Here is a 25,500-nt window from a genome sequence, read left to right as displayed (position 1 = left end):
AAAGGCTTGTCTCTCCACTGATGTCTAAAGGCTTGTCTGTCCACTGATGTCTAAAGCCTTGTCTCTCCACTGATGTCTAAAGGCTTGTCTCTCCACTGGTCTAAAGGCTTGTCTCTCCACTAGGGCTGTAACGATACGCGTATCAAACCGAAAATCGCGATACTCAAAGCCACGAACCTGTCTCGCGGTGTGAGAAGGCAGAAGCGCGATATGCCCTTTCTAACTCTTCGGTCAAATTGTCCGATTGAAATTTGCTAATAATTTGTCTAAATAATAGTCTGCTGACAGCGCCCCCTCCTATCGATGCCGTAAATATGTGACGAGATGCCCTCTCTGTGATCACAGCTCTCCGTGGCTACGGAGGATTGCATTTCTCCACAGCCGTCGAAGTCCTCATATGCGATATGAACGACATTCATCCAGAGTGGGCCAAGCTTTATTCTCACTTTATTCTACCGGACTCGTTCGCTTCTTCACTAGACACACGCGCTACCGCTCGCTCTCCTCGCTCGTCCACTCACTCGCTGACGTCACTCACACACGCATACGCACACTGCCATTCTCCCGCACACACATATGCTACTCGTAACACTATGCCTCGTTATTGCGACGTTCATGTTTTTCCTCATCTATTGAAAGTTAGGCTATTAAACATGTTGCATTCTATACGGCCTGATTATGTCATTATTTAAGCTACATAGCCTAATAAGAAGCGCTAATAAGGATATTTGAATAAACCAACCAAACAGTTAAAGGGGCCCTATTATGCCTACCAGCAAAAAGCATCCTCCAACTGCAATCTTCGGTTATTTCTTTATTAATTTAGCTATACTTTAATAGTATTCTTTCGGTTCAAATCTGTTCAGTGTTCCAAATTATTTGTTATTAAATGTTACATTAAGATAATTGGTATTTAAGTGTTGTATAAATAAAATGCTTTTTAAATTTAAAAGAATCGTGGGATGTATCGAACCGTGGGTCAAAAATCGTGATACAAACCGAATCGTGAATTTGTGTATCGTTACAGCCCTACTCTCCACTGATGTCTAAAGGCTTGTCTCTCCACTGATGTCTAAAGGCTTGTCTCTCCTCTGGTCTAAAGGCTTGTCTCTCCACTGGTCTAAAGGCTTGTCTCTCCACTGGTCTAAAGGCTTGTCTCTCCACTGGTCTAAAGGCTTGTCTCTCTACTGGTCTAAAGGCTTGTCTCTCCACTGGTCTAAAGTCTTGTCTCTCCACTGATGTCTAAAGGCTTGTCTCTCCACTGATGTCTAAAGGCTTGTCTCTCCACTGGTCTAAAGGCTTGTCTCTCCACTGGTCTAAAGGCTTGTCTCTCCACTGATGTCTAAAGGCTTGTCTCTCCACTGGTCTAAAGGCTTGTCTCTCCACAGATGTCTAAAGGCTTGTCTCTCCACAGATGTCTAAAGGCTTGTTCTCTCCACTGGTCTAAAGGCTTGTCTCTCCACAGGGTAGGCACTGCCTGCTGGAGGCGGAGCTGAGCTGTGTGAAGGACCTCCTAAGGAGAGAGATCTACCCCATCATCATCTTCATCAAGATCTGCGAGCGCAACGTGAAGCGGTTACGGTAGGAGTCGGCCTCTCACCCCTCACCCTCCTACCCCTTACCCTCTCACCCCTTACCCTCTAACCCTCCTACCCCTCACCCTCTCACCCCCTCAGCCTCTGACCCCTCAGCCTCTCATCCTTCTCACCCTCAGCCTCTGACCTCTCACCCCTCACCTTCTCACCAAACACCCTCTCACCTCTGACCTCTCACCCTCTCGCCTCTGACCTCTCACCCTCTCGCCTCTGACCTCTCACCTCTCACCCTCTACCTTTCACCCCTCACCCTCTCACCCCTCAGCCTCTGACCCCTTACCTCCCACCCTCTCACCCCACCCCCTCTCACCTTCTCACCAATCACCCTCTCACCCCTCACCAATAACCCTCTACCCCTCACCCTCTCACATCTGACCCCTCACTCTCTCACCTCTCACCCTCTCACTTCTCACCCTCTCACCCCTCACCCTCTCGCCTCTGACCTCTCACCCCTCACCCTCTCACCTCTGACCTCTCACCCCTCAACCTCTCACCCCTCAACCTCTCACCCCTCACCCTCTCACCTCTCACCCCTCACCCACTCACCCCTCACCCTCCCGCCCGCCTGCTCACACTTCCTGTTCCCTGCAGGAAGCTCCCGCTGCGCCTGGAGTCGGAGGAGGACTTTGTGCGTATGTGCCGGATCCGGGAGAAGGAGCTGGAGGGCGTGGCCTGTCTGTACTCCACGGTGGAGCCCGACGCCTGGGCGGGGCCTGACGACCTGGTCAGAGTCGTCAAGGAAAGGATCCAGGAGGAGCAGAGGAAGGTGGTCTGGGTGGAGCAGGACCTCCTCTGAGGGGCCCCTGACCCCCGCATGCCCCAAGGAACGCCCACGCACCCGAGCATGCACAGACGCATACACACGGACACACAGACTCACACAAATGATATGCTAAACAACGTGTAACATACCGGCTTTTCCCTGTACATCGTGTTAATCCCAATCTCCTACTTATCCATTGTCCTGTCTCCAAACAATGGCATGCATTCCTTGTAAATGTGTCCTATTTAAGTAATTTATTACTAATAAAGAACAAGAAAAAGCCTCTTGGTGTCCCTTTAAACGTAATTTTTAACTTGTCAATGTGATCTCCAAATCGCAATGTGGTAGATTAGTGTCTAGCGACCTTTTGTGGCTGTAATGAATACTGCACCTGTCGAATACAATGATCAGAAAAATGTGAGCACTAAATGTAAACTTGGATGATTGGTAATAAATAAAATAAAAATCTTATTAAAAATCACGCGTAAAATGTTTGTTATCTTAAAGATCAATTCAACCTAGGGTTAGGGTTAGGGTCATATAATCATCCATGCTGTGATGATTATATGATTGATTATGTAATGCGTACGAACCATATAACACTTATCAGTAATCACCCATGCCGAGACAAACACAAACTACACTCTCCCTATGAAGGTAATTCACATATAAGAATAAATATTAACAGTGTGACTAACCTCCATAATATCGTTTAGGAACAAAGGTTTGGAAGTAATTTAATTTAAACCATTTATTGCATAAAATGTATTGTTGTGCACCCTCCTGTCGAAAACCAAAAGCATATCACCGTTCGACCACAGAGAGCGCTACAAATATATAATCTATAAATCTCATAAATCAGCAGAGAGAGACTAAAGCTGACACTTTAATTCTATTAACGATCAAACTCTTGATTGGATGAATAAAAACTTTATCCCTCCTACGCTGAAAGGGGATTTGGGGCTTGTCTAGAATCCCAGCAGGAGGCGGGGCTTGCCTGGGACGACCAATCACCAACTGATTAAGTCTTTAAATACAGAATTAATCCCCGCCAACCAATTACCTTTCAACTATCAGACGCGTCGACACAGAGCCGAGACCGAAAGCTGACGAAGTAACTAAAGCTCTCAGTAACGGTAACATACAAATCACGCGATACTTCGCATGGCACACTGTCTTCGAATCCCACGGCTCAGCTGACGCGGCGCGGTGCGCGAGGAGCTGGCGATCCAGGGACGAGGTGAGAACGCGCCTTTGATGCTCTATATTATAACCGTTGGTCTTTAGCGTCGCGTCTCTATGTGTGCAGCCGTTAGGAGGTCTAGAGACGGGTTGATTAACACGGTGTCCCGGGGAGGCTGGTTCTCCGTCTCCCACTACTTTGCCGTCCCCCGCGTTACCCGTGAGGGATTGATGTTCCCCGCGCGACGCGTTGTAAAAGATCTAAAGTCCGCCGCGTGCCGCTCGAGCCCGGCGGGGAGCGGGCACGTGCAAGCTTCATTGTATCCGTCAGACCCCGGGAGGCGTCTCGAACCCCGCACCGGCACCCACACCCCAAACCGACTCCCAGAACAGGAGGGGGTCTTCGGGCTCCTGAACTAAAGGAGCTGACGGTGGATAGGAACCGTTACTAACATTGAACCGGTTCTGTTCCGGTTTGTGAACCTTTACTCACATTGAACCGGTTCTGTTCCGGCGTTAAACAGTTACTAACATTTAACCGGTTTGGTTCCGGTGGATGTGAACAGTTACTGGTTAGGAACATAGTTTTTGTTGACAAACTGGTTTCCTGCTTTTCGGCTGTCCATAATAAGACCCTCATGGTCCCATTGGGGGCAGACTGAATCCTATACGGGGATAACACAGGATAGATTAAATATTACAAATATGTTGTTTTGGATCAATACACATCAAATTACCAGTGGTAGCCTACTGTGTCATTAAAAAATATGTTCGGAAAAACCCATCGCTAGCTTCGTGCCTAAAATCTCTTAGTATCTCCATTAATCTCCTAGTATCTCCATTAATTACATAGTAATTGGTAAATTATGCACTGGAAATGTACTATAAATAGCACGCTATAACTAACCAGAAAAACACGATTTTCCAAGTCTGGGAAGAGGGTCAGGATACAGGGCCACACACTGGTTCTGGGATGAGGGGGGGGGGGGGGGGGGTTTAGACCCAGAGGAGGTGGAGGAGGTGGGGCTGTTTTAGACCCAGAGGAGGTGGAGGAGGGGGGGCTGTTTTAGACCCAGAGGAGGTGGAGGAGGTGGGGCTGTTATAGACCCAGAGGAGGTGGAGGAGGTGGGGCTGTTTTAGACCCAGAGGAGGTGGAGGAGGTGGGGCTGTTATAGACCCAGAGGAGGTGGAGGAGGTGGGGCTGTTTTAGACCCAGAGGAGGTGGAGGAGGGGGGGCTGTTTTAGACCCAGAGGAGGTGGAGGAGGTGGGGCTGTTTTAGACCCAGAGGAGGTGGAGGAGGTGGGGCTGTTTTAGACCCAGAGGAGGTGGAGGAGGTGGGGCTGTTTTAGACCCAGAGGAGGTGGAGGAGGTGGGGCTGTTTTAGACCCGGAGGAGGTGGGGCTGTTTTAGACCCAGAGGAGGTGGAGGAGGTGGGGCTGTTTTAGACCCAGAGGAGGTGGAGGAGGGGGGGCTGTTTTAGACCCAGAGGAGGTGGAGGAGGTGGGGCTGTTATAGACCCAGAGGAGGTGGAGGAGGTGGGGCTGTTTTAGACCCAGAGGAGGTGGAGGAGGTGGGGCTGTTATAGACCCAGAGGAGGTGGAGGAGGTGGGGCTGTTTTAGACCCAGAGGAGGTGGAGGAGGTGGGGCTGTTTTAGACCCAGAGGAGGTGGAGGAGGTGGGGCTGTTTTAGACCCAGAGGAGGTGGAGGAGGTGGGGCTGTTTTAGACCCAGAGGAGGTGGAGGAGGTGGGGCTGTTTTAGACCCAGAGGAGGTGGAGGAGGTGGGGCTGTTTTAAACCCGGAGGAGGTGGGGCTGTTTTAGACCCAGAGGAGGTGGAGGAGGTGGGGCTGTTTTAGACCCAGAGGAGGTGGAGGAGGGGGGGCTGTTTTAGACCCAGAGGAGGTGGAGGAGGTGGGGCTGTTATAGACCCAGAGGAGGTGGAGGAGGTGGGGCTGTTATAGACCCAGAGGAGGTGGAGGAGGGGGGGCTGTTTTAGACCCAGAGGAGGTGGAGGAGGTGGGGCTGTTATAGACCCAGAGGAGGTGGAGGAGGTGGAGGAGGTGGAGGAGGTGGGGCTGTTATAGACCCAGAGGAGGTGGAGGAGGTGGAAGAGGTGGGGCTGTTTTAGAGGAACCAAAGAGGAAACTCAAACCATGAACTGAAGGGGTTGATCTTTAAAGTGGGTCAGTCTTGGTTCCTGTTTCCTGTGTCAGCGTGTAATTGGTCGGTCTGGTTTCTGGTTTCCTGTGTAAGGGGTCGGTCTGGTTTCTGGTTTCCTGTGTAAGGGGTCGGTCTGGTTTCTGGTTTCCTGTGTAAGGGGTCGGTCTGGTTTCTGGTTTCCTGTGTAAGGGGTCGGTCTGGTTTCTGGTTTCCTGTGTAAGGGGTCGGTCTGGTTTCTGGTTTCCTGTGTAAGGGGTCGGTCTGGTTTCTGGTTTCCTGTGTAAGGGGTCGGTCTGGTTTCTGGTTTCCTGTGTAAGGGGTCGGTCTGGTTTCTGGTTTCCTGTGTAAGGGGTCGGTCTGGTTTCTGGTTTCCTGTGTCATCGTGTTCTGGTGTCTCGTCCGCAGGTGGCGGTCGGGGGAGGAGACACTGGAGCAGAGGATGGTTTGACCCTCCCACACCTCCATGACACGCTCCACCTCACAGACAAAGATAACCCCCCCCGGCTCTCACCGTCGCCATGGTGAGAGTCCCGGAACCTGTTTCCATGGTGACCAACTAGAGAGCACCCCAGGATTCCCAATCTGTTGTCATGGTGATACCTAAGGAGAGAAGCAGGTTGCGGATCTGTTCTTTGTCGTCACGGCGATCGTGTAGCAGGTGCCAGCACGGTTGAAGCTCCGCAGGGAGGCTGAGTGGGCGTGGCCATGGGCAGGCCCCGCCTCTTCCACATCTTCCTGCTGCTGGGCTCCGCCCTCATGGTGCTGCTGATCATCATCTACTGGGACGACATGGGGACCCCCTACTCCTACGGCCGCTCCCCCCTCTCCCCCTTCTCCCCCGGGCCCAGGACCCCCCACACCCCCCCCCAACCACAGCATGGACCAAAACAACAGCAGCAACAACAACAACAACAACAACAACAACAGCTGCAAGCGTCGCGGTCTCCGTCCTTCCTCTCGGACATCAACGCCTTCGTGAACCAGTTCCTGGAGCTGGGCACCGGGGAGCCCACCGACCCCGCCCCCCTGGACACAGCCAACCAATCAGAGCGGGCGGAGGAGCGCTACGTCCCGCGGCGGGAATGGAAGATCCACCTGACGCCCGTGGCCGCTGAGCTGCAGCAGAGACAGGTCTGCCGCTGCTCACCAGCCTCAGCTCACAACTCAGTACGATGGAATAATAACGGACTGATGGTAGTAGAACTGACCGCCGGCTACACGGTGCTCAGAGCCACGGCCGCCTTAATGCACGGGCCAACCTGGGCGTTAGCCCCATGATGGGCGTTAGCCCAGTGATGGGCGTTAGCCCCGTGATGGGCGTTAGCCCCGTGATGGGCGTTAGCCCAGTGATGGGCTAACGCCCCCCCCCCCCCCCCCCGTCGACAACGGCAAAATGTCCGAAAATTATTTACACATCTTCATTGTAAGATCCCCTCTCATGGGGCCTACGAAACCTCTCAGCCCCAGGGCCCGATGGCAGGTTAATGCAGGCCTGCTCAGAGCCACGGCCTGTGTTAGCCCTAACCCTATGTAAGGTTAACCCTAACCCTATGTAGGGTTAACCCTAACCCTATGTAAGGTTAGCCCTAACCCTATGTAGGGTTAACCCTAACCCTATGTAAGGTTAACCCTAACCCTATGTAAGGTTAACCCTAACCCTATGTAAGGTTAGCCCTAACCCTATGTAGGGTTAACCCTAACCCTATGTAAGGTTAGCCCTAACCCTATGTAGGGTTAACCCTAACCCTATGTAGGGTTAACTCTAACCCTTTGTAGGTCTAACTCGATTCCACCGGACGCGTTAAGGCCGCGTTACGGCTGCGACTTTGCCCTGCTTGCAATTCCACCGGGCGCGTTACGGCAGCGCAACGTGCGTTGCGAGCCAGCCGTATTCACGCAAGATCACGAGATCACGCGATAATCCTAAACCTAATGTACTCAACTCCCAAAACGACTGCAATTAAATGCCACGCTTTGTCCTTTCGGCCATTGCCCTTATTAAAAGGATGATTTGGTACATAAATGACGTTGTGATAGGCTACATGAGCTGAGTATTGTGTTTTATTTTGAAAATTGACCGGATGCTCTATGGCTTTTACTTTTTCACTTCCTGCCCTGCTGCTCTGATCTGCTCTGTTGAAATTGACGCGGTTCAGCAACGGCTTGCGGCAAAAATAGAAATGCTACGGAATGATAGCGCTGCGGCACGGCGAGCCGCTCCTGGGACGTTGCTGAGACGTTCCGCAGCCGCGCCCGGTGGAAATGGTCCCATTGATTAGAGTGGAACCTATCTGCTGCGGTGACCGCGGCCAAGACGTGCCGCTGCCGTAATGTTGCCGTAACGCGTCCGGTGGAATCAGGCCTTAACCCTAACCCTATGTAGGGTTAACCCTAATCCTATGTAGGGTTAACTCTAACCCTTTGTATCATGCCGTTTGCTCCTGCTCCTCTCCCTTGCTGAACGGCTCCACCAGGAGCAGCGACGGCAGAGGCTGCAGGAGGCTTGTGCAGAGGACAGTGTGACGTTCCCCGGGAAGAAACGCTCGTTCGATGACATCCCCAACAAGGCTCTGGACCACCTCATCGTGGACGACCGCCACGGCATCATCTTCTGCTACGTGCCCAAGGTAGGCCAGACGCGGCCGCCGGTTCCCATGGCGACAGCGGCCCTGGATCAGTGTCCCAACAGCAGTCATTGGAAAAAGTCTGATGAACAATATGAAACGGCAGAGGTTTATTTTGGACTATTGTCTTCGATGCCGACCCCATAGACTTCAAATGGATAATGCCGTGTTGTCCTCTCCCTGCGTTCCCCCTCCGTGCCACCAGGTGGCGTGCACCAACTGGAAGCGGCTGATGATCATCCTGAGCGAGAGCGTGCTGCAGGACGGGGTGCCGTACACGGACCCCCAGGCCATCCCCCGCAGCCTGGTGCACAACCTCAGCTCCCACCTCACCTTCAGCAAGTTCAGGCATCGCTACGGGAAGTTCTCCCATCACCTCATGAAGGTCAGTGTACCCCCCCCTGGTAGAGGTCAGTGTACCCCCCCCTGGTAGAGGTCAGTGTACCCCCCCCCTGGTAGAGGTCAGTGTACCCCCCCCCCCCCCCCCCGGTAGAGGTCAGTGTACCCCCCCGGTAGAGGTCAGTGTACCCCCCCCCTGGTAGAGGTCAGTGTACCCCCCCCCGGTAGAGGTCAGTGTACCCCCCCCCCTGGTAGAGGTCAGTGTACCCCCCCCCCCCCGGTAGAGGTCAGTGTACCCCCCCAGTAGAGGTCAGTGTACCCCCCCGGTAGAGGTCAGTGTACCCCCCGGTAGAGGTCAGTGTACCCCCCCCGGTAGAGGTCAGTGTACCCCCCCCCGGTAGAGGTCAGTGTACCCCCCCCCTGGTAGAGGTCAGTGTACCCCCCCCCCCCCCCCGGTAGAGGTCAGTGTACCCCCCCGGTAGAGGTCAGTGTACCCCCCCCCCCCCCCGGTAGAGGTCAGTGTACCCCCCCGGTAGAGGTCAGTGTACCCCCCCGGTAGAGGTCAGTGTACCCCCCCGGTAGAGGTCAGTGTACCCCCCCCGGTAGAGGTCAGTGTACCCCCCCCCCTGGTAGAGGTCAGTGTACCCCCCCCCCACCGGAGGTCAGTGTACCCCCCCCTGGTAGAGGTCAGTGTACCCCCCCCACACTGGAGGTCAGTGTACCCCCCCCTGGTAGAGGTCAGTGTACCCCCCCCCCACTGGAGGTCAGTGTACCCCCCCCTGGTAGAGGTCAGTGTACCCCCCCCACACTGGAGGTCAGTGTACCCCCCCCTGGTAGAGGTCAGTGTACCCCCCCCCCACTGGAGGTCAGTGTACCCCCCCCTGGGCATGCTCTGCTGGTGGGACAGCATCAAACAGCATGGCCTTGATTTTTACTTTCATTACTTTGAACCGCTCATACGATAAAATAATTTCCGTGTATTTCAAATGTATTTCTGCATCCCTTGGACGGATGTGTTTGAATCCATGAGGTCCCCTCCACCATCTCCTACCCCGTCCTGCAGGTGAAGCTGAAGAAGTACACCAAGGTTCTGTTCGTGAGGGACCCCTTCGTCCGCCTCGTCTCCGCCTTCCGCAACAAGTTCCTGGAGACCAACGACGACTTCTACAACCTGTACGGCAAGGCCATACTGCGGCGCTACGGCCGCCAGCCCACGCCCCCCGCCCTGGCGGCGGAGGCAGGGGCCGCGGGCGTCCACCCCTCCTTCCCGCAGTTCGTCCAGTACCTGCTGGACCCCGACACGGAGAAGGAGGCTCCCTTCAACGAGCACTGGCAGCAGGTGTACCGTCTCTGCCACCCCTGCCAGATCCAGTACGACTTCGTGGGCCACCTGGAGACGCTGGAGGAGGACGCTGAGCAGCTGCTGAGGCAGCTCAGGGTGGACAACGTGGTGCAGTTCCCCCCCGCCGCGCGCGGGAACCAGTCCGCCGGACTCTCCCTGGCGGACTGGTTCAGCGCCGTGCCGCTGGAGGCCCGGAAGAGGCTGTACCAACTGTACCAGCCGGACTTCACGCTGTTCGGGTACCCGTCCCCAGAAGCCATCCTGGAGGAGGGATATGCCCTCCAAACCCATCCTGAGGAGTGATACGCCCTCCAAACCCATCCTGAGGAGTGATACGCACTCCAAACCCATCCTGAGGAGTGATACGCACTCCAAACCCATCCTGAGGAGTGATACGCCCTCCAAACCCATCCTGAGGAGTGATACGCACTCCAAACCCATCCTGAGGAGTGATACGCCCTCCAAACCCATCCTGAGGAGTGATACGCACTCCAAACCCATCCTGAGGAGTGATACGCCCTCCAAACCCATCCTGAGGAGTGATACGCACTCCAAACCCATCCTGAGGAGTGATACGCCCTCCAAACCCATCCTGAGGAGTGATACGCACTCCAAACCCATCCTGAGGAGTGATACGCACTCCAAACCCATCCTGAGGAGGGATACGCCCTCCAAACCCATCCTGAGGAGTGATACGCCCTCCAAACCCATCCTGAGGAGGGATACGCCCTCCAAACCCATCCTGAGGAGTGATACGCCCTCCAAACCCATCCTGAGGAGTGACACGCACTCCAAACCCATCCTGAGGAGTGATACGCACTCCAAACCCATCCTGAGGAGTGATACGCCCTCCAAACCCATCCTGAGGAGTGATACGCACTCCAAACCCATCCTGAGGAGTGATACGCACTCCAAACCCATCCTGAGGAGGGATACGCACTCCAAACCCATCCTGAGGAGGGATACGCACTCCAAACCCATCCTGAGGAGTGATACGCACTCCAAACCCATCCTGAGGAGTGATACGCCCTCCAAACCCATCCTGAGGAGTGATACGCACTCCAAACCCATCCTGAGGAGTGATACGCCCTCCAAACCCATCCTGAGGAGTGATACGCACTCCAAACCCATCCTGAGGAGTGATACGCCCTCCAAACCCATCCTGAGGAGTGATACGCACTCCAAACCCATCCTGAGGAGTGATACGCCCTCCAAACCCATCCTGAGGAGTGATACGCACTCCAAACCCATCCTGAGGAGTGATACGCACTCCAAACCCATCCTGAGGAGGGATACGCCCTCCAAACCCATCCTGAGGAGTGATACGCCCTCCAAACCCATCCTGAGGAGGGATACGCCCTCCAAACCCATCCTGAGGAGTGATACGCCCTCCAAACCCATCCTGAGGAGTGACACGCACTCCAAACCCATCCTGAGGAGTGACACGCACTCCAAACCCATCCTGAGGAGTGATACGCACTCCAAACCCATCCTGAGGAGTGATACGCCCTCCAAACCCATCCTGAGGAGTGATACGCACTCCAAACCCATCCTGAGGAGTGATACGCACTCCAAACCCATCCTGAGGAGGGATACGCACTCCAAACCCATCCTGAGGAGGGATACGCACTCCAAACCCATCCTGAGGAGTGATACGCACTCCAAACCCATCCTGAGGAGTGATACGCACTCCAAACCCATCCTGAGGAGGGATACGCACTCCAAACCCATCCTGAGGAGGGATACGCACTCCAAACCCATCCTGAGGAGGGATACGCACCTCATGGGAGGTCAAAGCGCCAGACTTGTGTAGCGTGTTGTTCTTTCCTTGTCTTTGAAGTGTGAAGGCCAAGTCCCTGCCCTCCGGCCTCTAGTCACGCCATGCCTCTACCCAGCCATGCCTAGCTTTTATTTTGTAACGTGGGTCGCCCCCCAGGATTTGTCTCCAGCCTGTTGCCGTTAGACAAAGCCCCCTTTCTGTGACGTCACGGATATGTTGTAGCTCTCTGCGAGGTCAAAACGTCCCTCCACCAGGGTGGGATTGAATTGGAGCAGAAACCTTCTGATGCTCCTAGTGAGGCAGGGGGCCGTGTGGAACACAGAAGATGTGGGCACCCCCAGGGCACCCTGTGGGAACAAAAGGAAGTTCAAGAGGTGGTTGGTTGCACTCCTAACTCCTAATGTTTACTTATTGGTCTTGCATGATAAATTTACCTTCAACATTGTTGCGTTGGGTTTAGTTATGATATTCAGCCGTTTCTGTATACCTCATGTGCAGATAGGGGTTTGCCCTGTTCTGTGTTTGATTTTATATTTCATCACTCAATTCAATTCTGGTGCAAAGCCAGAATTGTGTTTAATTGCATGGATTTTTTTTCTACTGTGCAAATGACTTGTTTGACTTCCTAGCATGATATTGTGTCAGTAGGAAACGGTGTACACATAGTTCAATAGATCCTAGTTCACAGTCGAGGAAACACCAAGCACAACAAAGGGAGATGAGGTTTGGGTTGGAAGGTCTCAGGCCTCCAGGACCCCAGAGTTCTCCAGAGCTCTCTGTGTGTGGGACAGGGTCATGTGCTATGCTACTCTGCTTCAGGAAACCATGGCAACACGGCCCCCATAATGGTCTGCTTAACATGGGCTATAGGGTAGGTGGGATGTAGGGTTTAGGGTAGATGGGGTATAGGGTAGGTAGGGTATAGGGTAGATGGGGTGTAGGGTTTAGGGTATAGGGTGGGTAGGGTATAGGGTAGGTAGGTTATAGGGTAGATGGGGTATAGGGTAGGTAGGGTAGATAGGGTAGATGGGGTATAGGGTAGGTAGGGTATAGGGGGCTTATATATAGGGGGACAGTCCACACTGCGCTGGAATGTGAATGTGGGTTTTCTCACTGCTAGGGAATGTTGGTTTTGAATGAGAGGAGTCAGAGCGGGAAAGACAGTGCCTTTGGTTACTATGGAGACAAAGTTTATATAGGCCTACAGCAAAAAGTAAATCTATTTTTTAGAGGATCTTATTTTTCCCTTCCTCCTTACAGTGTTGTGTTGCCTGTATGAGCTCAATGTAAACAGTGTATTTTTGATAATCGTCCCAAAGGTCCTCTATCTGTGCATCAATACATCCTGTTTAGAGGCTCATTGTTGACCGTTGTCATGTTGTGTGTCTAGTTTAGTTTGGGACTTCTGAGGTGTACGCAGAGATGTGCGTACCGGTCAAGGACTGTCTCGAACTAATTGATGAGCTAGAACTAACTTATAAAAACTAAGGACTAACTTATCAGCCAGATCACTGGACGAGGCCGGGGAATGACACAAAGTCTGCTGAACTATTCCTTGTAGTGAATGTAACCTGGTCCATGCTTCACTGTTCCTTAAGCTTGGCCTCATGTTTTGAAAACGCATTGTGACAATTCCAACAGATGGTACTGAATGTTTGGCTTTGATAGCATGTTTGACAGAGCGAAGGCTGATCTGTACTGTTTTGACGAGGATGTTAGTTGTAGATCATAAGTTAATTCTATAATGAGGGGAATGCTAATGTGTAAGCTTATTATGTGTTGTATGTTATATTTAGTCATCTCATTTATAGACACTAGAGGTTTGACCTCCAATATCTTTATCAATTAGACCAGTAATTACTTTTAGAAAAACAATTTGCAGATTTAGCGGATAGCTATCCCCAAGCTGAATGGACAGGATGGAGCGTGGGCATGGAATCATCTTCTGCAGATCCATTATTCATTGCTTTTGTTAGACGGCATCTGTAGGTATCCTGTTCTTCATTTGGCAATGACACCAGAGAAATAAACTTGAAGGCCTGAGTCTGGGTTGGTGTTTTCTTTTGTAGCTGTTATCTCTTGCATTGCCCCTTAGCGTGTGTGTGCACAGAACAGTCCCAGGTACATCATCAGGTCATTGGCCTCCAGAGAGCTTCTGAAGGGATCCACGGTGACTCTGGCGGACCCCTCAGACGTCCTCCACAGGTCTTCTGCACTGTAGGTTCAAGCCGCACAGGTATCCCAGTAGACTCTGGAGACCGCCAGGGACGTGGGAGGTCAGCACTACTCTTCCACCCTGGACTGGGTACTGCAATGAAGAACAGAGAGATCCCATGGACTCTTTATTGTAACCTTGCAGGCCTAGCCCTCCTTCGGCATATCCAGCAACACCTACAAGACCAAGAGAGAAAGACTCCAGTCTGCTGCTCACTGAGCTGAGCTAGTAGAACCAAGACCATGTAGGTCAACCTCCAAAGTCAGTCAGGACTAAAGAACAAGACACCGCACTGTCCGTTTCTTATGTTATTGGTTGAAAAGATGCTTGTATTAAGGTTGGGAGGAGGAGGAATGTCATTCATATCTCATGTTTCCTTTAAACCCTGAGCTTGCATCCATCAACACGGTATTCAAGCCAACATAACTTGGCCAATATCCAATGTTCACAAATACGCAATACAGTTATGTAAGCAAAGTGGGCCTGCATCTGTAAGCAGTTAAACAGTAAGGCACTACATTTAAAACACAGGCATGCCATTTGCTCATGAACTGACTGCTTATTAACTGACTATAAGCTGGTTACTTAAAGAAGAAAAGTGCATGGCCTGAATGTGGACCTGTCTGCTGTTCTGTGGCCGCCTGGGGTCCTGCTCCACGCCTCCCCGTCATTGGTCCAGTCCTCTTCATCACTGGTCCAGTCCTCCTCATCACTGGTCCAGTCCTCCTCATCACTGGTCCACTCCTCTTCATCACTGGTCCAGTCCTCCTCATCACTGGTCCACTCCTCTTCATCACTGGTCCACTACACTTCATCACTGGTCCACTCCTCTTCATCACTGGTCCACTACTCTTCATCACTGGTCCACTACTCTTCATTACTGGTCCACTAGACTTCATCACTGGTCCACTCCTCTTCATCACTGGTCCACTACTCTTCATCACTGGTCCACTACTCTTCATCACTGGTAGCAGAATGTGGATGTTTGTGTTTCAGTCTGAGGTTGGAGGCGGTGGGAGAGTTGATTATAGTTCATATGACTGATTATAGTTCATATGACTGATTATAGTTCATATTACTGTTCAAAGGCTCAATTATGACGAGAAACGAGTAGGCGAGGAGGAAATTAAAAATGGCTAATTAAATGTTCTTAGAAGCGCTGCCGTTCAATACGAGGGAGACCGGGGGGATCACCAAGGGGATCTTTTAGTAATTAACTGAAGGATCCTAATTAACTTCTGCTTGTATTCAACATGCAGCAGAGTGAGTCGCTGAACACGCCGACTGCCCATAATCGGGGCACTCCTGTATCCCACAGGGCTTCACGGAGACTTAAAGATAAACAGAGTGGGGGTCCCCAGTCATTTTGGGGTGCCCTTGTTACGTCGTGGAGGCTCAGGTTTTTATGAACGTACGTTGAGCATGCAGCTGTTGTACATTACTGCCTTAAGGCAGTTTGGACTGTGATGCTAAGACGATTGTGCTATTATGTATTCATACACGCCAGGTCTAATCTAATATAGTTATATCTTTTGTCCACTGGGTTCTGCCACTCAACACCTGCCATGTTGTTGACCTTGTGAGCACCATTTTCTTCTAGAGAATTCCTTCTCCAGAACTCGTCCCTGTGTCCCGTTCTCTGATCCGGGGCTGTGTAAGGCAGTCGACCTCCGCAGCCTCTGGGCTCGCCATGCATTATATAACTATTTATAGTCTTTTGTTGGAGTCTATTGGAGAAAACATCGGAGTCAGAGTAAGGATGCTCATTCATTAACTTTCAAGAAAAATACCTGATTCACTTGGTTATCTACCAGGAATAGTCTAGAACGCATTATTATCTAGCAGCAGTCTAGAACACTTTGTTATCTAGCATAGTCTGGAACACATTGTTATCTAGAACACATTGTTATCTAGCATAGTCTAGAACACATTGTTATCTAGAACACATTGTTATCTAGCATAGTCTAGAACACATTGTTATTTAGCAGCAGTCTAGAACACTTTGTTATCTAGCAGCACTCTAGAACACTTTGTTATTTAGCAGTAGTAGAACACACTTTGTTGAGGTATATCCTTGTTGTGGAGCTTAGTAATGTAGAAATTGTTTTGAAAGTACTGTGATATGTTATATCTCCTATAACTGTTCGCAGTACCACTAATCAACTATAATTTATTATTAATTAATTTATTAATTATTAATGAATTATTATGTATATCTGATTCCTATGGCTACTTTTAACTTAATTAACACATTTTTGTTGTTATTCCAATTTGAAATATCTGCTTTGAGTGTTCTCTGCCTCACGTCCTGATAACAGCACTGGCTAAAGCACACAGTGAATACATGTTCGTTCCTCTTAGTCTATCTCAAAGTGTGGCTTCAAAGACAGGGCATTTAAAGATTGGGAGGCTTCCAGAAGGATGGATCTTAAATTTGTGTTGATCTGGGGGGTAAAATGTTAACTGTACAACAGAATGTCATCTGCATAAAATTATATCTTTATGTTTACTGCCTGTTCTTCATAATGCTCCTGTTAAGGACATAGTCACAGAACAATTAAGCTCTCAACTCCTTCACACATCCTCTGGATTAATTAGAGATGATGAAGGATGACTTGATCCGCATGCTCAGATCTGGCCTGGTTCCTCAGTAAGATACAACCAGCTTCATGTGGAGTCTCCAACCTCCCAGAGGAAATTTTGTCTCTGGGAGTCTCTTGTCTCTTGTATCTGGTACTAAACCAATCCACACTGGTTAGAGTGCCTCGGTTTTCACTCCCTCACCATTATTTTCTCTCTTTGTCTTCTCTGTGGAAATCGAGTCTCCCTCGACACATAAAAATGTGCTTCTTTCAAGCAACTGTGGAATCTGTCCTCCTTTATGTGAATCCTGGACCCTGAAGCCCACCCTGAAGAAATCTCTGGATGGATGCTACACCAGAAGCATGTAATACTGAACATCTACCAGAACGAGCATGTTACCGACAAGCATCTGTATTGGGGGTTACCAAGGCTGTGTGACAAAGGGTGCACTCACACTAGGCCATCTGGCCGTGGCCGTTTTCACATCTAACCGTGCTCAAATCTGCCAGTGTGAGTGTGGCCAGGCCAGGCCAATTTGGCCACTTGGGAGAGGTGTGCTGCTACGGTACGGGCCGCTATGGTACAGGTGCTAATGAGCTGACACGGCTACGCAACCTGAGCTGGATGACGTATAGTCCATGCGACTACCACGGACATAATAAAGGCGACGAGCCTTCTTTCACATTAAACAGTAAACATATAAGCCTTCTTTCCCATTAAACAGTAAACATATATCCAAATAAGCAACAGACTCTGCAAAGTACGAACTGTGTTCTCTGTGTTGTTGTCCATTGTTGTTAGAACTCTGACTGGCGGCAGACTTTATTATGGTCCATCCAGCGGACGCTTGGTGATGACGTGTTACTTACGACGTGATGACGTATGTACAAGAGCCTACCGTGGCCAGGCCACAGTTGCGACGGCCAACGGCCACGGCCAGATGGCCTAGTGTGAGTGCAGGCCAGAGAACATTGGGGCCATTTGAGCACGGTTAGGTGTGAAAACGGCCAACGGCCACGGCCAGATGGCCTAGTGTGAGTGCACCCAAAGTGGCCTCTCTCTCTCTCTCTCTCTCTCTCTCTCTCTCTCTCTCTCTCTCTCTCTCTCTCTCTCTCTCAGACAGTCGGTCTGTGCCACCCCCTGCTGGCACTGAACCATAGAGGTTTGTGTTTACAAATTGAAGGTAGGTTAAAATTAAATATCTTGTGTGTTGTGTTGATGCTGTTGCTCTAGGGTTTGCATCACTGGCGGTTTATTGTTGTAAATAGTTAAGAAAACGGATGTCACTGGTTCAAAGTGAAATGTCAAACCACATGTAATACTCACTCACTGGTTCTCACACTACGAACCACAAAACAAGGTACACACCCCCTCTCCACACGGTTCATGCTTGTAGTCAAGGAAACACAACAGCATGTGATTTCAAATACAGCTTTTGACGCATCACTTCTTTAGTTCAACTAACAGATAGGCTGTTTCCCCCGAGCTGATTGTGAATCAGACAAATCACCTTTAAACACGAATGATTCAGTGAGGAAATATTTTAATGACATGTTTAGTTATTATTCTCACATATTTAGTTCATATTTAGTTTATTATTGTGTTAGTTTATGCAACAACCTCACCAAGTCACCTTCCTTGTAAATTCTTTTAAATTGTGTTTCCACTTGATAAGACCAGAGATCAAGTTACAGAGTTGACCTGCTGCTGCCTGAACCTGTAGCCCACGTGATGCCCTACAGCAGGGGTCGGCAACTGGCGGCCCGCGGGCCATAACTGGCCCTCAAGATATAATATCTGGCCCGCCAGATTATTCTGAAATTATATTATTCTTTATTATTTTTTTAAATATCGAATATGGATATCTATTAGCCTAAACTCTATACAGTTCACTTGAGAGACGTACCTCATCGCATCTGACCCCTCTGACCGGCTGTCATCCCAACCCTAACCTAACCCTAACCCTAACTAGAGTCACCGGAAGTCTGTTCTGTGCACCCCCACACACCCGGGCAAAATGATTTATTTTCCCACATATCTGCACGTGACTCCGTATGCACGTGACTCCGTATGCAGGGCCTTTGGCTCTTGCGTGCATCGATCCACAGTACTGACAGACTGATTCTTTATCTTGCCTCTGCTTGTTGTTACTAGCTACATTGTTGTGTTTGGGCCCCTTCTGGGCACATTGTTCTGACTGATGTTCCCGGGAGGCATATCTGTGGCTTGACTCTGAATTCTGCGCACAGGACGTGTAATGAACCAACTCTTGTTCCCCTCCTATTTTATTAATCTGGATTTGTGTTTGTTCACTAGAGCGACAATAGCTTTCGTCAGGGTGAGTGATTTGGTGATTGGGTTCTCTAAGCATGCGCGCTTGAGACTTGTGTGACTGTGTACTATCTTCTGGAATAATGTGGAGACACTGGGTCACATAACATGGAAGCTATTGAAGAATAAGTTAATAAGAATAAGTCCTTCCAAGGGCACAATCTCTCTTGTTATGCAGGAAAAACGCCAATCTGGCAACCCCACTGTCAGTCAGTGTAGGGCAGAGCAAGTTTAAATATATTTTCTAGGCTATATTTCCACCTTGTAATGCCGCGGTTCATTTATTTTTTAATAAATAGTTTGCAAGAGAGCAGCCACATTCGTTTTTTAACAGGTTTTATGTTATATATCTGCTTGTTTTGAAAAAATAAATAAATATGTGTATTCACTGCATTATCATATCACTGTATATTTTTACTGCCATGCAATGCGCAAATAGAGGCTTGGCGAGCCGCGCAATGGGTAATGCTGCTCTACAGTATGAACCTGTAACCAACGTGTTGCTCTACAGTATGAACCTGCAGCCAACGTGTTGCTCTACAGTATGAACCTGTAGCCCACGAGTTGCTCTACAGTATGAACCTGTAGCCAACGTGTTGCTCTACAGTATGAACCTGTAGGCAGAAAGGTTGACCCGTTTGAGGTTTCATGTCTGGTCCTTAGAAAGACTAAATGTCAGTGAGCACAACAGAAAACCCCCCAAAAGAAAAGTATCTTGCAAAGAAGTCGGTCACACAGATCTAATGTGTGATTCATGTTATCTGATTCCAGTAGTCCCACTACGCTGGAGCACTAGTCTATATAACGCAGGTCCAGAGTTATACAGAGCTCCTGGCCTTGGGCCCCAGGAGCTCTTTGTGTGTTGGACGAAGCTCTAAGATTGGGTTTGATTCCGCTTTTTGCATAAATAATGAGAAGCATTGCAATCAATACATTATTTTTATTTGGTTGGCTGTTTTTAAATCTAAATATAAAAGCTACATTTTGAATTAACAAATCATTCCTAAAAATAGATTGATCAAATAACATAAACGAAAGACCAGTATTGCCATACATGATTAACGCATGTTTCTTAAACTAAATAATTGATAGAATCATCACATTTAATGTTCATCACATATAAACAAATCACAGATAACAATAAAAATATGACATTTTTGACCATTTTATAAAATAAACTCGAACGATTTCTTGCTTTAAGGAGTAAAGAAAGAATTCCCCAGCGATTAAGCTGAGTCATAGACAGGGACAGGTTGAGTGTAGATGATCCTCACTTTGTGGCTATATGTGTAATCTTTAATGCGTTGAATTCTACAAGAAAAGTACTTTTGATTTGAAGTAGCAAATATACAGCACATGACATGACTCACTCAGTCGGACTTGTTCTGCCATTTTCCAAGAGAGAGTTGTAGTCACGTCAAATCCTAAAATACCAATTACAATTACTTCTAAAATGGCGGCGTTTATGCATATTAAATCAAGCTGTACCGGGCCTGTACCAGCAGGTGGCGCTGTGGCCGCTCCCCGTCAGATGGAGACGCTGCTGTAGGTGGTCTGCAGGTCTTTGAGGGTATGGTACCCACTGCTGGGCTCCACCGGCATGGAGCTGGACCGGCCCATGGCGCCCCCTACTGGCATCAGGTCGTACTCCTCCTCATAAGCATCATAATCACCCTCCTCCTCGTCCAGGGGGGGGGGGGCTCCAGGGCCAAGGGGGTTGGCTTGGGGGGGAGGGCGTGGTCGAGGGCGGAGCCCCTGGGGAGCTCCGAGCGGCCAGGAGGAAGACGCGGCTCAGGCCCTGCTCCCACAAAGAGTTCAAACATTTCTCCTCCTCCTCCTCCCTCACCCCCCCCCTGCTCCCCCCTCACCCCCCCCTGCTCCTCCCTCACCCCCCCCTCCTCCTCCCTCACCCCCCCCTGCTCCTCCCAGCCTCCGGCCCGCCCCTCCTCCGGCAGGTACTGGGGCCCCACGCTGATCCCTGAGTCGGGGCTCTGTGGCTCCGTGGGGGGGTGCAGGGGGGGCTGGTAGGCGGCCGGGGCCGGAGTGAAGGGCCCGAGGTGGAGCGGCTGAAGGCGGAGCAGATGGGGCTCCCGCGTGGGGGTCGTCACCGGGGGGCCGTCGTCAGGGGAACCGTCGTCAGGGGCGTAGGTCAGGTTAGAGAAACAGGAGGAGGAGGGGGGGTCGGAGGAGGAGGAGGAGGAGGAGGAGGAGGAGGAGGGGGAGGAGGGGGAGGAGGGGGAGGAGGAGACGTAGGAGAAGGGGGGAGGGTACTGACCGGGGGAGCCGGAGCAGAGAGGGCGGAGCAGGGGGGCAGAGGAGGGAGGGGGGGGAGATACGCCACCGGGGAGAAGGAGTCGGGGCTGAAGGAGCTGAAGCACAGCCTGGAGGAGGAGTGGGGGTTCAGCCACGTCTGAGAGGGAGGAAGGAGAGAGCGGTGAGCAGGAGCTCCACCTGGGGTATCATACATCTGGAGAGAGAGAGACCAACCATCTGGAGAGAAACCAAACATCTGGAGAGAAACCAAACATCTGGAGAGAGAGAGAGAGAGAGACCAACCATCTGGAGAGAAACCAAACATCTGGAGAGAAACCAAACATCTGGAGAGAGCGAGAGAGAGAGAGAGAGAGAGACCAACCATCTGGAGAGAAACCAAACATCTGGAGAGAAACCAAACATCTGGAGAGAGAGAGAGAGAGAGAGAGAGAGAGAGACCAACCATCTGGAGAGAAACCAAACATCTGGAGAGAAACCAAACATCTGGAGAGAGAGAGAGAGAGAGAGACCAACCATCTGGAGAGAAACCAAACATCTGGAGAGAAACCAAACATCTGGAGAGAAACCAAACATCTGGAGAGAGAGAGAGAGAGAGAGAGAGAGAGAGAGAGAGAGAGAGAGAGAGAGAGACCAACCATCTGGAGAGAAACCAAACATCTGGAGAGAGACCAAACATCTGGAGAGAGAGAGAGAGAGAGAGACCAACCATCTGGAGAGAAACCAAACATCTGGAGAGAAACCAAACATCTGGAGAGAAACCAAACATCTGGAGAGAGAGAGAGAGAGAGAGAGAGAGAGAGAGACCAACCATCTGGAGAGAAACCAAACATCTGGAGAGAAACCAAACATCTGGAGAGAGAGAGAGAGAGAGAGAGAGAGACCAACCATCTGGAGAGAAACCAAACATCTGGAGAGAGAGAGAGAGAGAGAGAGAGAGAGAGAGAGAGAGAGAGAGAGAGAGAGAGAGAGAGAGAGAGACCAACCATCTGGAGAGAAACCAAACATCTGGAGAGAAACCAAACATCTGGAGAGAGAGAGAGAGAGACCAACCATCTGGAGAGAAACCAAACATCTGGAGAGAGAGAGAGAGACCAACCATCTGGAGAGAAACCAAACATCTGGAGAGAAATCAAACATCTGGAGAGAGAGAGAGAGAGAGACCAACCATCTGGAGAGAAACCAAACATCTGGAGAGAGAGAGAGAGACCAACCATCTGGAGAGAAACCAAACATCTGGAGAGAAACCAAACATCTGGAGAGAGAGAGAGAGAGAGAGAGAGAGAGAGAGAGAGAGAGAGAGAGAGAGAGAGAGAGAGAGAGAGAGAGAGAGAGAGACCAACCATCTGGAGAGAAACCAAACATCTGGAGAGAAACCAAACATCTGGAGAGAGAGAGAGAGAGAGAGAGAGAGAGAGAGAGAGACCAACCATCTGGAGAGAAACCAAACATCTGGAGAGAGAGAGAGAGAGAGAGAGAGAGAGAAGAGAGAGAGAGAGAAGAGAGAGAGAGGAGAGGAGAGAGAGAGAGAGACCAAACATCTGGAGAGAAACCAAACATCTGGAGAGAGAGAGAGAGAGAGAGAGAGAGAGAGAGAGAGAGAGAGAGAGAGAGAGAGAGACCAACCATCTGGAGCAGGGATGGGCAACTTTCATGATAAAGAGGGCCACATTTTTCATCATAACCATCGGAGGGCCACATGACTGCACACTTCAACTAAACGTGAGCTGAGAGAAGCTACACAATTTTGAATTTGGTAGATATGATTTCCTGTATTCTGGTGCATTTTGGGGATGGCCACTACCTAAAAAATCATCCAGAATCATAACCTGTGTACGGTATGTTAATTGAACCAACATACATTAATTTCATGTTTTCCATGCTCAAACAGCCACATCAATGGTCAGTATTTTTATCAGTGCAAAGGGCTCACATACATCATCATTCAATGAAGTCAAAAAACTGAAAAACAGTGGCCCAACATTAAGTGCAACAACTCAATGAACTCAAACCCAACAAGCAGTTGTAGTAGTTGTAGTGGCGACTTAAGTGGATATCTTTAATGACTGATATCGCTTCTAAGCAAACTAGACGCATGGGTTTGCCTTCGAATTCTATGAATTCCTCTCATCTTTCTTGACCGAGTTTTCTGTAACTCGATCAATTATTATTATTCTTTTTTTAATAATATGGGCAACTGGCGGCCGCCAGTTGCTCTTATAGCACCCATCCCTGATCTGGAGAGAAACCAAACATCTGGAGAGAGAGAGAGAGACCAACATCTGGGACAAACCAAACATCTGGAGAGAGAGAGTAAGGGCCGGGGGGGGGCCCGGGGGGGACACACCTTCAGGCCGGGTCCAGGGAGAGAGCACCGACCCTGGAAGTATTTGGACGGGTCGGGAAGTGGTTTGCTCCTGAATAGCCTGGAGGGGTTTAAAGAGAGACCAACGATGAGGGACCACGAGGACACACACACGCACGCACGCACGCACGCACGCACACACCACACACACACACACACCACACACACACACACACACACACACACACACACACACACACACACACACACACACACACACACACACACACACACACACACAGAGAGGCCATAAGCGTACCTTGGTTTGTAGTGAAAAATCATGAGGAGCAGAGTGATGAAGAGGAGCAGGCCGAGGGCCGAGGACCCCGCTGTGAGGACTGAAGCCCAGAGGACAGCGCGGTCAGAACCCCAGCCCACTCACCACCTCTTCATTGAGGTTCAATTACTGATGCATTGGTTAATCACAGACAAAAACTGAATAATAATTATAACATTTCTTACTATATATATGGTAATCAATACGTAAAAGTCACAATAATAGTGGGGTCCATAAAGCTGCTCTATAGACCCCACGTAGAGCTGCTCTATATACCCCACGCAGAGCTGCTCTATAGACCCCACGTAGAGCTGCTCTATAGACCCCACGTAGAGCGGCTCTATAGACCCCACGTAGAGCTGCTCTATAGACCCCACGTAGAGCTGCTCTATAGACCCCACGTAGAGCTGCTCTATAGACCCCACATAGAGCTGCTCTATAGACCCCACGTAGAGCTGCTCTATAGACCCCACGTAGAGCTGCTCTATAGACCCCACGTAGAGCTGCTCTATAGACCCCACGTAGAGCTGCTCTATAGACCCACGTAGAGCTGCTCTATAGACCCCACGTAGAGCTGCTCTATAGACCCCACGTAGAGCTGCTCTATAGACCCCACGTAGAGCTGCTCTATAGACCCCACGTAGAGCTGCTCTATATACCCCACGTAGAGCTGCTCTATAGACCCCACGTAGAGCTGCTCTATAGACCCCACGTAGAGCTGCTCTATAGACCCCACGTAGAGCTGCTCTATAGACCCCACGTAGAGCTGCTCTATAGACCCCACGTAGAGCTGCTCTATAGACCCCACGTAGAGCTGCTCTATAGACCCCACGTAGAGCTACTCTATAGACCCCCACGTAGAGCGGCTCTATAGACCCCACGTAGAGCGGCTCTATAGACCCCACGTAGAGCGGCTCTATAGACCCCACATAGAGCTGCTCTATAGACCCCACGTAGAGCTGCTCTATGTGGGGTCCATAGAGCAGCTCTATGTGGGGTCCATAGAGCAGATCTATGGACCCCACATAGAGCAGCTCTATGTGTGGGTCCTCTAGAGGGTGGGGGGTCCACAGAGCAGCTCTATGTGTGGGTCCTCTAGAGGGTGGGGGGGGGTCCATAGAGCAGCTCTATGTGTAGGTCCTCTAGGGTGGGGGGGGGGTCCATAGAGCAGCTCTATGTGTAGGTCCTCTAGGGTGGGGGGGGTCCATAGAGCAGCTCTATGTGTGGGTCCTCTAGGGTCGGAGGGGTCCATAGAGCAGCTCTATGTGTGGGTCCTCTAGAGGGTGGGGGGGGGGTCCATAGAGCAGCTCTATGTGTGGGTCCTCTAGGGTGGGGGGGTCCATAGAGCAGCTCTATGTGTAGGTCCTCTAGAGGGTTGGGGGGGGGTCCATAGAGCAGCTCTATGTGTGGGTCCTCTAGAGGGTGGGGGGGGGTCCATAGAGCAGCTCTATGTGTGGGTCCTCTAGAGGGTGGGGGGGTCCATAGAGCAGCTCTGTGTGTAGGTCCTCTAGAGGGTGGGGGGGTCCATAGAGCAGCTCTATGTGTAGGTCCTCTAGAGGGTGGGGGGGTCCTACCAGAGGTCTTCAGGACGGGGACCTGTCCTGGGGTCCTGGGGTCATGCGGGACCACCTCCCAGGAGGCCACGGGGCCCCAGTCGCTCCAGTGGGACCCG

General features: G+C 50.6%; 3 protein-coding genes and 1 long non-coding RNA gene across 4 annotated transcripts in view; 3 read left to right on the top strand and 1 right to left on the bottom strand.

The window, feature by feature from the left end:
* The window catches only part of LOC132474198 (caspase recruitment domain-containing protein 11-like), a 30,237-nt gene extending 27,398 nt beyond the window's left edge, over positions 1–2,839 (top strand). The window contains exons 15-16 of the mRNA XM_060074751.1: positions 1,448–1,581; positions 2,187–2,839. Coding sequence (XP_059930734.1) covers positions 1,448–1,581; positions 2,187–2,391 — 339 coding nt within the window. The 3' untranslated portion in view covers positions 2,392–2,839. The remainder of the gene's footprint in view (positions 1–1,447; positions 1,582–2,186) is intronic.
* A 515-nt stretch (positions 2,840–3,354) lies between these two features.
* Positions 3,355–10,382, top strand: LOC132474720 (carbohydrate sulfotransferase 12-like). Its single transcript, XM_060075573.1, has 5 exons — positions 3,355–3,598; positions 6,107–6,832; positions 8,176–8,328; positions 8,531–8,710; positions 9,728–10,382. Exons 2-5 carry the CDS (start codon positions 6,407–6,409, stop codon positions 10,307–10,309), a joined length of 1,341 nt encoding a protein of 446 aa, XP_059931556.1. The 5' UTR covers positions 3,355–3,598; positions 6,107–6,406; the 3' UTR covers positions 10,310–10,382.
* Positions 10,383–11,611: 1,229 nt separating this feature from the next.
* LOC132474713 (uncharacterized) lies at positions 11,612–13,827 on the top strand. The gene is made up of 3 exons (XR_009529707.1): positions 11,612–12,661; positions 12,717–12,762; positions 12,804–13,827. It is a non-coding gene; the product is annotated as an uncharacterized LOC132474713 (long non-coding RNA).
* A 6,008-nt stretch (positions 13,828–19,835) lies between these two features.
* The window catches only part of LOC132474193 (uncharacterized protein C6orf132 homolog), an 8,237-nt gene continuing 2,572 nt past the window's right edge, over positions 19,836–25,500 (bottom strand). Inside the window, exons 2-8 of the mRNA XM_060074739.1 lie at positions 25,403–25,485; positions 24,661–24,879; positions 24,105–24,360; positions 23,811–23,889; positions 23,534–23,612; positions 20,805–21,325; positions 19,836–20,740 (exon numbers count right to left, since the gene is read on the bottom strand). Coding sequence (XP_059930722.1) covers positions 20,585–20,740; positions 20,805–21,325; positions 23,534–23,612; positions 23,811–23,889; positions 24,105–24,360; positions 24,661–24,879; positions 25,403–25,485 — 1,393 coding nt within the window. The 3' untranslated portion in view covers positions 19,836–20,584. The remainder of the gene's footprint in view (positions 20,741–20,804; positions 21,326–23,533; positions 23,613–23,810; positions 23,890–24,104; positions 24,361–24,660; positions 24,880–25,402; positions 25,486–25,500) is intronic.

This window comes from Gadus macrocephalus, chromosome 2 (assembly GCF_031168955.1).
Source record: "Gadus macrocephalus chromosome 2, ASM3116895v1".
Taxonomy (NCBI): domain Eukaryota; kingdom Metazoa; phylum Chordata; class Actinopteri; order Gadiformes; family Gadidae; genus Gadus; species Gadus macrocephalus.
This window is presented reverse-complemented; position numbering and strand designations above follow the sequence as displayed.